General features: G+C 37.5%; 1 protein-coding gene across 4 annotated transcripts in view; it reads right to left on the bottom strand.

Annotated features, from left to right (window-relative positions):
• Positions 1-398: 398 nt before the first annotated feature.
• EXD1 (exonuclease 3'-5' domain containing 1) overlaps positions 399-12,444 on the bottom strand; it is a 39,042-nt gene continuing 26,996 nt past the window's right edge. For 3 of the 4 annotated variants that reach the window (XM_029239218.1, XM_029239220.1, XM_029239219.1), the window contains 5 exons: positions 9,499-9,603; positions 9,336-9,416; positions 7,030-7,173; positions 6,147-6,338; positions 399-1,519 (listed from right to left, as the gene is read on the bottom strand). In XM_029239218.1, coding sequence (XP_029095051.1) covers positions 860-1,519; positions 6,147-6,338; positions 7,030-7,173; positions 9,336-9,416; positions 9,499-9,603 — 1,182 coding nt within the window. In that variant the 3' untranslated portion in view covers positions 399-859. The remainder of the gene's footprint in view (positions 1,520-6,146; positions 6,339-7,029; positions 7,174-9,335; positions 9,417-9,498; positions 9,604-12,444) is intronic. The other variant, XM_029239221.1, reaches the window with a different exon arrangement.

Genomic DNA, 12,444 nt, shown 5'->3' with positions numbered 1-12,444 from the left:
CACATTCCAATTTATTCCTACCCTGACCCAATGAAGAAAAGTGAGAGATAACCTAATACCAACCAGGTTTACTGGTTATTATACACAAAAGAATGAGCAACTTGCAAGTATTCAACATAAAAAGGGCTCAGTACAGGCTACCTTCCTTTCACCCTAAGAAGGCATACCAACTCCAGGCAAATATAGTGGAATCAAACTTCAAGTTTACATAATAGGCATACTCTAAAGAAGGCCCTGCTTTGTTAGGGAAATGGACAAAACTCTCTAAAAGTAAATGGAATGAAAAGAAATTAAAACTGGGATATTGATTCCTGTAATAACATAAACTATTGTTTGTCTATGACATAAGACAGACCAAACATTTAAAATTCAAAAATAAAGTTAATATTTTTCATCTTTATTGAGGTATAATTGACAAAGTTAATATTCTAAAAAGGAAAAAAGTACAGGTAAAGTTGTCAGGTACTAATATTTTTAAACTTATGGCTAAGAGTTTTACCAACATCCTTCAAACCAGAAAAAACAACAAAAAATTTAAAGTACAGATTCTTCCAGACACTAAGTCCAAAATTTTTCCCTTCTTCAAATCCTTTAAACCCAAATTATGAGAAATAATTCAGTTTGGCCACAGGGAACATTTCTACACAGTGACATAATCAGAACATTTACTTCTTCCATTATTTAACTTATTCATTCCCATCCTAATCAAATTCTAAGAATATAGGAGCAAGCAAGAGGATATAATTTCCCCCAAAGCCTGTGACTAATTTACAGCACAAGAAACTTTAGCACTGAGGAAGGTCTTGATGGCAGAGGAAATAAGCCACCTTTATTGGCCTCAAGAACAAACTGCAGATCTCTAAGGCAGATTGGGAGAATCTGGATTTATCCAGGAATCAGTCTTCTCCAAAGCTGGGCAGGGAGGATGTGTGGGAAGCACAGCTTTTCTAAAAGGATGAAAAATGTCACTTGGAGACACTCTGGTTTCCTGAGGAAAGGAAGGAGACACTAAAACATCTCGTTTTGTACATTTTAGATCTTCCTTGTTTTCCACCATCAGTAACTGTTCTATCTCCTCTTTCAAAGATAAATTTGTCTGAAACTCTTGTTTAGGTATCTTGAGGTATTCTTTTAGAGTTATTCTCTGGTCCTTAAACCCCTCTGACTCAGGGCAAATTCGTTTGTTACTGGAATCTTCACTGACTTCTTCCTTTATGGGAGGTAGATGTTGAGATTCCGCTGTGGTTTGCTTACTCTTAGATTCTTCTTTTAGCAAATTTACATCCTTGTGAGATGTAAAATTTGGAGCTTTATCTAGCCTAGAATTTTTACAAAGTAAGAAACCTCTTACTTTTCCCTTTTTCCCTGCTGTCTCTGTCATAGACTTCTTTGGATGTAGTACTGTCCGTATTAGGAGTCCCTGCGCATTTACTCTATATTCTTTTGCAGCTCTCTCTCTGCGCTGTCTCTGGAAGTCCTTCAGTCGAAGCAGTTCCTCTGGGAGCTCCATACATGTACGCTAAGAAAAGAAAATGAACACAAGTCTACTATAACTAAACTTCTGAATATGGTCCTTAAAATCACTTTAAAATCACTTCTACTACACTTAGTATTTGGCAAGCAAGGGTCTATTCAAATGTGTTCTTATAGCACCCTCTAGTGTCTTCAACTATAGTAGTACTATTTTTCAAGTAATTTAAATATTTTTAATCCAATTTTGTGTGTATGTTGTGCATGTGTGTATGTATAAAGATTATACAATGAAAAGTAAGGGTCCATTCCAACCTCGCCCCAACTGCCTTAGCAGGTGCATCCTCTAAAAAGCAGCTTCTTCTGTAGCCTCCAGAGACAGTCTTTGCATATATGATCCCTTACTAAATATTTATCTATTCATTGGATTACATTTTTCAATTTTTATTTTCCCCCAACTTTTTATTTTGATAACTCTTTCTAAAATTATTTTATACAAATGCCTACATAATATTATATATTCTTCTTCTTCTTGATTTTTCCAACTAAAAATTCTGTCTTGGAGATTTTTCCATATTGGCAATTTTAATGGCTGTATGGATATACAATAGTTTGTTTAATCAAACCCTTGTGGATGGATATTTGGTTGTCTTCAGTATTTTTTCATTACATAAATGCTACAATAAAGAATATATTAAGAAAATGTCCTCTTTGTTACATGAGGCAAATAATTTTTCCTAGGTTGCTTTCCCTTTGACTTTGTTCACAGTATTTTCGCCATACAAAAATTTTGAAGTCATATTTATTCATCTTTTATGAGTTCTGAGTATTTCTGTATTGCACAGAAAAGCATTTCCTCATACAACTCAATAGCAAAAATGCAAATACTCTAATTTAAAAGTGAGCAAAGGACCTGAATAGATAATTATCCAAAGAAGATATTTAGATGGCCAACAGGTACATGAAAAGGTGCTCGAAGTTACTAGTTATCAGGGAAATGCAAATCAAAACCACAATGAGGTGTTACTGACACCTGTTAAGATGGCTATTATCAAAAAGACAGATAACAAGTGTTGGTGAGAATGTGGAGAAAAGGGAACTCATATGCTGTTGATCGGAATGTAAATTGATGCAATTTACATTACCATGTAAAACAGTGGAAAACAACGTGGATGTTCCTCAAAAAATTAAAAATAGAACTATTATATGGTCCAGCAATCCCACGTCTGGGTACATATCTGAAGCATATGAAAACAGGATCGCAAAGAGATATGTACATTCCCTTGTTCACTGCATCATAATTCACAATAGTCACAATATGTAAACAACCTGTGTCTATCAATAGATAAATGGATAAAGATGTGATGTATATACATTATACAATACAATATTCTATACAATAGAATATTATTCAGCCATAAAAAAGAAGGCAGTCCTGCCATCTGCAACAATATGTTTGAACTTGGAGGGTATTATGCTAAGTGAAATAAGCCAGACAAAGACAAATACTGCACAGTATCACTTATATATGAAATCTTAAAAAACAAAAACAAAAATCTGATTTCATAAAAACAGAGAATAGAATGGGGGTTCCCAGGGGTTGAGGGAGAGGAAAATGGGGAGATGTAGGTCAGAGGGTACAAACTTTCAGTTATAAGAAGAATAAGTTCTGAGGATCTAATGCACAGCATGGTTACTGCAGTTAATAGTTCAGTATTATATACTTGAAAGTTTCTGAGAGTAGATCTTAAGCATTCTCACTACATAAAAAAAAGTTAGCTATGAGGTGATGGATGTTAGTTATCTTGATCTTGGTAATCATTCCACAATGTATATCAAATCATCACAATGTACACTTTAAATATACACAATTAATTTTGTCAACTATTCCTCAGTAAAGTTGGCGGAGGGGACATATTCCCTACTGTGACATAATTTTCTTTTAATACTTTTTAAAAATATTTATTTACTTATTTACTTATTTATTTAGCTGCACTGGGTCTTAGTTGCAGCACATGGGATCTTCACTGCCACATGTGGGACCTAGTTCCCTGACCAGGGATGGAACCCAGGCCCTCTGCTTTGGGAGTGCAGAGTCTTAGCCACTGGACCCCCAGGGAAGTCCCAATACTTTTTTTCCCAATACTTTTTTTTTTTTTTGTGGTACGCGGGCCTCTCACTGCTGTGGCTTCTCCCGTTGTGGGGCACAGGCTCCGGACGCGCAGGCTCAGTGGCCATGGCTCACGGGCCTAGCCGCTCCGCGGCATGTGGGATCTTCCCGGACTGGGGCACAAACCCACGTCCCCTGCATCGGCAGGCGGACTCTCAACCACTGCACCACCAGAGAAGCCCCTTCAATACTTTTATAATTCTAGTTCTTACATAAATACTTGATCCATGGGATTTATTTTGGTGTAGCAGAAAGAGATAACAATCCAACTCTGATTCTCCTCCCCCACAATGGTTAGTCAATTGCCTGAGGCCATTTACCAAATACTTATCTTTTTCTCATTGATTGGAAATTTTACCTTTATCTCAACCATTACTGATATATATGAGATCTATTTCTGGGTTCTCTATTCCATCGATCTGCCTATACATGTACCGCTCATATTTAGTGCAGACATATGTTTTAATATCTGACAGGACTATTCTTATTTGTGCTTATTTATCTCTATAAACACTATAATCACAGTTTGCCAAAGTAATTATGGCTTTAGCATTTTTCTTAAAAGAAAGTTAAATTTAAAAGTTAATTTAGGGGGCTTCCCTGGTGGCCCAGTGGTTAAGAACCCACCTGCCAAAGAAGGGGACACGGGTTTGAGCCCTGGCCTGGGAAGATCCTACATGCCGTGGAGCAATTAAGCCCGTGAGCCACAACTACTGAGCCCACATGCCACAACTACTGAAGCCCCCGCACCTAGAGCCTGTGCTCCACAACAAGAGAAGCCACCGCAATGAGAAGCCCGCGCATCACAACGAAGCGTAGCCCCCGCTTGCTGCAATTAGAGAAAGCCCGTGCACAGCAACAAAGACCCAATGCAACCAAAAATATAAATAATAAATAAACTAATTTTTTTAAAGTTAATTTAGGAATAACTGATTGCCAAAAATACTTAATGTCCCCATTCATTTAAGTCCTCTTTTATGCCATTCAGTAATACTTTAACATTTTTTTCATCTCTATATTTCACATTTCTTGTTAGATTTATTTCTAGATAATCTATTTTTTGTTACAATTATAAATGAATTTTTCCCCCATTATATTCTGTAGTTGTGTACGGGGATATAGGAAAGCTATTAAGTTTTATGTTATATTTGTACCCATTTTACTAAACTGCCTTTTTGTTTTTGGCAATCTTTTTCAATTGATTCTCTTCAGTATTCAGATATATCATAGGCAAGTCATCATTCCTATTCCTTCTGTTCAATTTTTATAGTTCATCTTTTTTTTTCTAACCTCACTGGCTAATAGCTTCAGAAACTACTAAAGTAGTGGTGATAGTCACCATTTCTGTATTAAAGTAGTGGTGATAGTCACCATTTCTGTATATTTCTTGATATTGATGTTCCCAATCAAATATTAGGTAGTCTTCTTGCCTGAGATATATGTTTTATCATGTTAAAGTACCTATTCCAACTTTAATCAATAATGTATATAGAATATTATCAAATTTTTTCAGCAATAAACAGTGAGAACAAAATATTAAAAAGTTAAAAAATTGTCCTTGGCTTTACAATGATAAATGAAAAACATTAAAATTCTCCAATCAAGCAAACTATGAAAGGATTTTTACATTGATCTTTTCTTGTTAAACAGTGAGAGCAAAATATAAAAAAGTTACAAAATAACTTTTTCAGCATTTATGAGATAATCATAAGACTTTCTTGGCCCCAATAAAATACAGAATTTAATATAATATTAAATATTAATAAATATTAATATAATATTAAACCATGCTTGTAACTAGAATTGAGAGACACATTAATAGAAAAGTATAATATATCTAAGTGGAGTTTGTACAAAAATGCTATTATTTTATTTAGGATTTTGCATCAGTATTCCTAAATGAGAACTGTTTATAGCAGTAGCCTGTGAACTTTTTATGTAAGGAGTCAAATAGTAAACATTTTAGGCTTTGTAAGCCACAAGCATACTTTTTTTTTTTTTAACAATCCTTTAAGACTATAAAAATCATTCTTAGATTGTGAGCTTTACAAAAATAGGCCATGGGCCAGATTTGGCCTAATGCAATAGTTTGCCAACAATATAAGTTTTCTTATATTGTGCTGGCTTCATAAAAATAACTAATGAAATTTACCCTTTCTTTGAAAGATATATTTACTGGAAACATAACTTAATATTGTGAGAAAATTGGTACAATATTTAAGAAAGGAGTTAGGACTTCTAGCACATCAACTTTTAGTTTTATTGAAATGCACATCACCAGTTGCATCATATGAAATAAATGTCAGTGATCATAAAATATATATATATATATATAGAAAAAAAGTGCTTAAGGAGCTGAATTAAGCCCAAGCTATAGCCGCTTCAAGAATATTTATCGTCAAGTCTGCTGAAAGAAATTTGGTGCAGCTGTGAACAGTGGGTATCACTGTGGCCCCCATGAGGACACAGAGGTCCTGAAAACACAGCCACAGAGAGTGGCACCTACCTCCATGCCTCCCAGCCAGTCTGCAGACCCTTCTCGGTAGGTGTTTAGGTACCCGTCCACCAGGGTAGTTAGATCAGACATCATTTCATCTAGGAGTACCAAGCGAAGGGGCAGCAGGTAGGTAGCTTCCAAGGCCAAAATTTTTAGCAAACAGGGTGAAAGAGGTCGTGTGAACCATAGTTCTGGGTTTTCCTAGAGACACCAAAACAATTTTCTCTGAATAGTAAGCAAATCTTTAAAGAAAATAATGGTTTATCTAAGGGCTGCTTAACTTAAATCACCATTACTGTCATTTTCTTCAATTATTACCTTCTACTTTCACACTATGGCTAGCCTTCTGAGAATATACACACATACACATACACACACTTATTGTGTGTATACAGTGTGTGTGTGTATGTGATGGGGGAAAGATGTGGGGAGGGAGGGAGGGAAGAAGAGAGAGAGAGATCAGGGCTTCTCATTCAAAACTGGAGGCAGCAGGACTGATTAGATTATATGGCCAAAATTGCAGCCAATACGGTCATGACCTAAGTTTGCATGCAAGGCTATTAGAAGCTGAAGAAAATCTATCTTACTTTGGGAGAAATAATTGGCATGATTTTTGTTCCACTGCCTTAATCCAAATTCCCAATAAAATCCCCACTTGTCCAATTGAAAATTTATTTCAGAGTACTTTTTAATTGATAACCAACAAATCTGGATGCTGGCTTTTTTCCACTTGAGACCACAAACAAACTGTTCCCATTTGGAACAACTAAGATTTTGGCAATGTTCATACACTTACACAGCAGCTGTCATTTCTCTATATAATATGCTGATAATCCCACTCACAAGACACTTGAAAATATTAATGTTATATGGGACATACGTTAATACTCACCCGAATCCGTTTTTGTCTCTCTTCCAGAAAGGAGAGATATTTAGGGGCTATTTTAAGGTGTCTGATTAAACTCTCCTGTAAAGTACTAATGCAGTTTGGAAGAAAGCCGCCTGTTTCCATGGAAAATTGAAGGACATCTGCTACCTGTGGCATTAAAAAAAGACAAACAGACCAGTCTGTAGGATATATACAGAGAGCTATCTCATGACAGAAATAGCAGAAATACATTTAGAGAAACATCTTTAAATACCATTTTTCCCAAGGACCCACATGATAGACAATGCTATTAGAAAATTTAAAGTTGTTAGGTTATCTTATTCTGAAAAATTAGAAAAAAAAAAAAAGAAAAAGAAAAAGGATCACCCAACTTTAATGTGTCCCTGTCTATTTTCTTTTCCACTTCTTTTATTTGCCTGCCTTATGATTATTACTCTTTGGTGCCTTCAAGGAATGGGGAAAGGAAGATGAAATTAAAGAATTACTTCTACTTATTAGCAACTCTGGTAAAGTTTTGGTAAGGAAAGCTAATAAAATTAAGAATTGGAATCATTATTTGTCTGTGTGTGGTAGGCTAAATAACAGCCCCCAAATATATCCACATCCTAATTCCTGGACCTGTGAATGTTATCTTAAATGGCGAAATGGACTTTGCTGCTGTGATTAGTTAAGGATATTGAGATAGGGAGATTAACTTGAATTATCCAGATGGGCCCTAAATGTAATCACAAGTATTCTTATAAGACGAGGCAGAGGGAGATTTTACTACAGCCAGAAGAGAAGGTGATGTGATGATGAAAGCAGAGATTGGTGCACTGTGAAGATAGAAGGAGCCACAAGCCAAAGAACACAGGTGAAAGCTGAAAAGCAAGGAAACAGACTGTCCTCTCAGAGCCTCCAGAAGAAACCAGCCCTGCTGACACCTTGACTTTCACCTAGTGCAAATGATTTTAGACATCTGACCTCCAGAACTGTAAGAGAGTAAATTTATGTGTTTTTTTTGTTTGTTTGTTTGTTTGTTTCGGTACGTGGGCCTCTCACTGTTGCGGCCTCTCCTGTTGCGGAGCACAGGCTCCGGACGCGCAGGCTCAGCGGCCATGGCTCACAGGCCCAGCTGCTCCGCGGCATGTGGGATCTTCCCAGACCGGGGCACGAACCTGTGTCCCCTGCTTCGGCAGGCGGACTCTCAACCACTGCGCCACCAGGGAAGCCCTAAATTTATGTTTTAAGCCACAAAATTTGTGGTGATTAGTTACAACAGCAATAGGAAACTAATACACTGTGTTAAAGGAAAACAAATTGAAATAATTCTGAATTCCTGCTTCTTGTACTATGAAAATCTGAAAAGAAAAATATGGAAAGATATGCCAATGTCTTCATTAGACAATACATATGAGGTCTAATCAAGAAGCCTGATGGCCTCAAGGGAACAATGAGCAACTGTGTTACATTTTGGAGTAAGCATAGAAGCAATCTCTATATAGTGAATGCTCTTGAAAGAAGACCCAAAGGAACATGTAAACAAGAGAAGTGGCACAAAGTTCATTACAAGCAGATACATAAAGAGCAAACTTAAACCACATACAATAACATAAAGTTGAACTTTTAGGAATTCCTGTTAAAAAATAATTGGCTAACTCATTATTTTAACCCCTCTCCAAAGGCTCTAGGTTTATATATTCAAGATCTCCCTTTCATGGCATTAACCTAGAAGACTAGAAGAACTTAAAGAATACATAATGAAAACTAGTGGGTTTATGGCTCTCACAGCCAAACCAGAAACCCAGATCTAGTATAATCTGGGAATTTCTCATTTCTCTAGGTCCTTTAGATCAGAGAAAAACCGCTTATCTTCAGGCTATCTGGGGCCAGTATAGGCTTTGGGGGAACATCTAGGACAACCTGCATCCCTGAGCTAGATGCCAATTAGCCATCAGCCTTAACTGATACATATGTGGTAAAGGCATAGATGTGACTGACTGTCCACCTCACAGTAAGAATCCATGTCAGATTTCCAAATGACCCCAAAATTGTTTGAGTTTCTGAATGCTACAGAGTATGGAGCTTGCTTCTTATTTGAACATTTCTGGAGCAAAATGAAGGGAAAAAACCCTAAATAATTACAAGTAACTTTTCTCCAGTACTTCTTCAGTGCACCAAATGTTCTCACATATTGTACAAACATCTTACATGAGAAGTGGGCAGGAATGAGGCACACACAAGAAGACTTTCAATCACTCATCAGACAAGGCCTATTTTCTACAGGAGCTATATACACTGCACTGATTCCAGTGTTTCCCTGCCTGTACCTGGGTGTCAAAGACATTATTCAGCAAAATTCCATACTGACGAGAGAGGCAATCAGAAAGCCAACGACAATCATGGATAACCTAAGGAATCAGAAGACAGAGAAAGAGTTATTAGAACCTGGCTGTTATTCTTACTAGCAGATGAATCAGCTTACACACTCACCTTCAAAATTCTCTTGTCTTCTAATACCATCTGAAGTCCATTGCTGAAAACACGACTTCCCAGAAGGAAAATGTCAAATAAGTAAACTCGGCTATTTGTGGCCACCTACAACAGACCATCCAGACACACATAAGAAAGAACTAGGGAAGGGGATCTGAGGATCAAGAAAGGCATGTGAGGGCTTCCCTGGTGGTGCAGTGGTTGAGAGTCCGCCTGCCGATGCAGGGGACACGGGTTCGTGCCCCAGTTCGGGAAAATCCCACATGCCGCGGAGCGGCTGGGCCCGTGAGCCATGGCCACTGAGCTTGTGCGTCCGGAGCCTGTGCTCCACAACGGGAGAGGCCACAACGGTGAGAGGCCCGCGTACTGCAAAACAACAACAACAACAACAACAAAGAAAGGCATGTGAAAAATATTTAACAGCCTCATCTTTAAAGTAAACAATAGGCACTCACTGATTCTTAGGGAAAACAGGTTTAAATTTACCTTAAGTAAAAAAAAAAAAAAACACAAAAACACTATCACTGTGATTTTCAAAAGGAAAGAAAAGGACAAGCTAGTAGTTTAGCCTTTAGCTTTTTTTCTTCTTCAATGTTTTATGTCTCACCTGTGGCATTCTAAAATGCAGGGATTATAGGTTTAAGGGAAATGAACAATATTTCACTCTCAATAACACCAAAGGCTATTTCTCTGAGTTCCATAATACACATGATTGTGTTGGGTGTTACATAAAATTACTCATAAGAGAAGATCCCTGTCCTCTAGCAGTTTAAAACAGGCAACAAACACACTGGCACAAATGGTAGGATGTGAAATACTGTCATTTTGATCAATTTTATACAATTATAAGTATTCTAGGTTGTTTCTGATCATAAAAGTCACAGAGGCCATACAGCTGGATAATCTACTGAATCAAAGAATGAAGGCAAGAACAGATCCAAATAGGTCTAGACAGCCAGCCACAGGACAGTCAGATGCCATCTTTGTCATTTCAGGAGCGAACTATTGATACAGCTACAATTACCAGGCCTACCAGGCACCCATTCTCAGATCTTTCATGTTGTTTGCCAAAATTTGACACCTGAAATAGTCAATCCCTGCTTTTCCTCTACCTCTTTAATTGTAAAAATTGAATAGACACATTATAGAAGTTTGGAAAATAATTCTCTGCTAGACTGTAAACTCTGTGAAAGAAGAGATTATGTCAGATTCACCACTCGTAACTAAAGCAACCACTAGAACAGAGTCAGGCACATGGACAGCTGTTATCCATCTCTTCAGTGAATCAGTGCATCATGCCACACAACACCCCCTTCCATTTGTTCATATAAAAATGCATAACACTCTAATAATATGCATTCAAATCTATATCCCACTTCTTCTTTTCATAAACTTTCAAACATTTTTCTATGCTGCATTTGTCATCGATTTTGACAGCCACATAAGATCTATCAAATGTACTGTAATGTCTGCTACTGTTAACTAAGTGGCTTCTGATTTTTCACCACTATAAATGATGCCAAAATGAATAGGTTCTCACAGAAATTTTTCTTCATGTTTTGAATTATTTAGGATAGATTCCCAGAAACAGCCCTGAGAAGCAGGCCAAAGGACAAAAAAACCTTTAAGACTCTTAAAAAATATTTGCTACCTTAAGACATAATATATATATATATTTTTTTAAGACATAATATTATACCTGAAAATATCTGACCACAGATGAAGGTTAAACATTTAAATAATTTAAAGTTAAAGAAAAGCAGTGGGAGGTACTTCCCTGGTGGCGCAGTGGTTAAGAATCCACCTGCCAGTGTGGGGGACACGGGTTCAAGCCCTGGTCTGGGAAGATCCCACATACCACAGAGCAACTAAGCCTGTATGCCAGAACTACTGAGCCTGCGCTCTAGAGCCCGTGAGCCACAACTACTGAGCCCATGCACCACAACTACTGAATCCCACATACCTAGAGCCTGTGCTCTGAAACAAGAGAAGCCACTGCAAATGAGAAGCTCGCGCACTGCAATGAAGAGTAGCCCCAGCTCGCCTCAACTAGAGAAAGCCCGTGCGCAGCAATGAAGACCCAATGCAGCCAAAAAAAAAAAAGAAAAGCAGTGGGAAATACTGACAGAAAGAAAGCAGATTAGAAAAAAACAGAACAAAGAAAGAAACATAAAATGAAAATAAAGGTTTAGGAATTAAAGGTGACAGATACTGAGGACAGTGAGGAGCTGGAAATAGAGGGATAGGCTCGAGGTCTGTATGTGAAGAAGTAAGCCTCAAAGTTATCCCTTCCCACTCCCACGGAGGACAGAAGATATATTCTCTGGATAAATCCAACAAGGGAGGCTCTAGGGTTGGGAATATAAGATATAGAAGAGGGCAGAGGTTTGGTAATGGACTGAAAAATGAGTCTGCACACAATTGTGAGCCTCCAGACCTTTTCCCTTGTAGCTTCCAGCTTGATACCACCAGCCTGTATTGGAACAGGAGGATAGAGGGCTCCAGGGAAGATGGCTTCAAGACAAAGATGCAGCACAGATTATCAGGATAGATGTAAGCATGTGAAAAACTACATTGAGGGGAAAATATGGGAAGGCTTTGTCACAAATGAAAGGAAAACAAAGCTAGTAAGATGAGGCAATTATCAATTCTATGAAAAACAAAAAGTTGGGCAAGAAAAGAAACAATCTTACTGGACCAACAAGGAGCAATGGTTACATAGCCATAATCACATATAGCCTGAATCCTGTCTTAACCAAACATTGGGATATAACTTCCCCCCCAAAAAACCCAAAAACACTAATTTGAAAACATACATGCACCCCAATGTTCATAGCGGCATTATTTACAATAGCCAAGACATGGAAACTACCTAAGTGTTCATCAGCAGATGAAGGGATAAAGAAGATGTGGTGTATATATACAATGGAATACTACTCATCCATA

The sequence above is a fragment of the Monodon monoceros genome, unplaced genomic scaffold (genome assembly GCF_005190385.1).
Source record: "Monodon monoceros isolate NGI ecotype Baffin Bay Population unplaced genomic scaffold, NGI_Narwhal_1 Super_Scaffold_21, whole genome shotgun sequence".
NCBI classification, from domain to species: domain Eukaryota; kingdom Metazoa; phylum Chordata; class Mammalia; order Artiodactyla; family Monodontidae; genus Monodon; species Monodon monoceros.
Note: the sequence above shows the minus strand (reverse complement) of the source record. Positions and strands in the feature narration are given on the sequence as shown.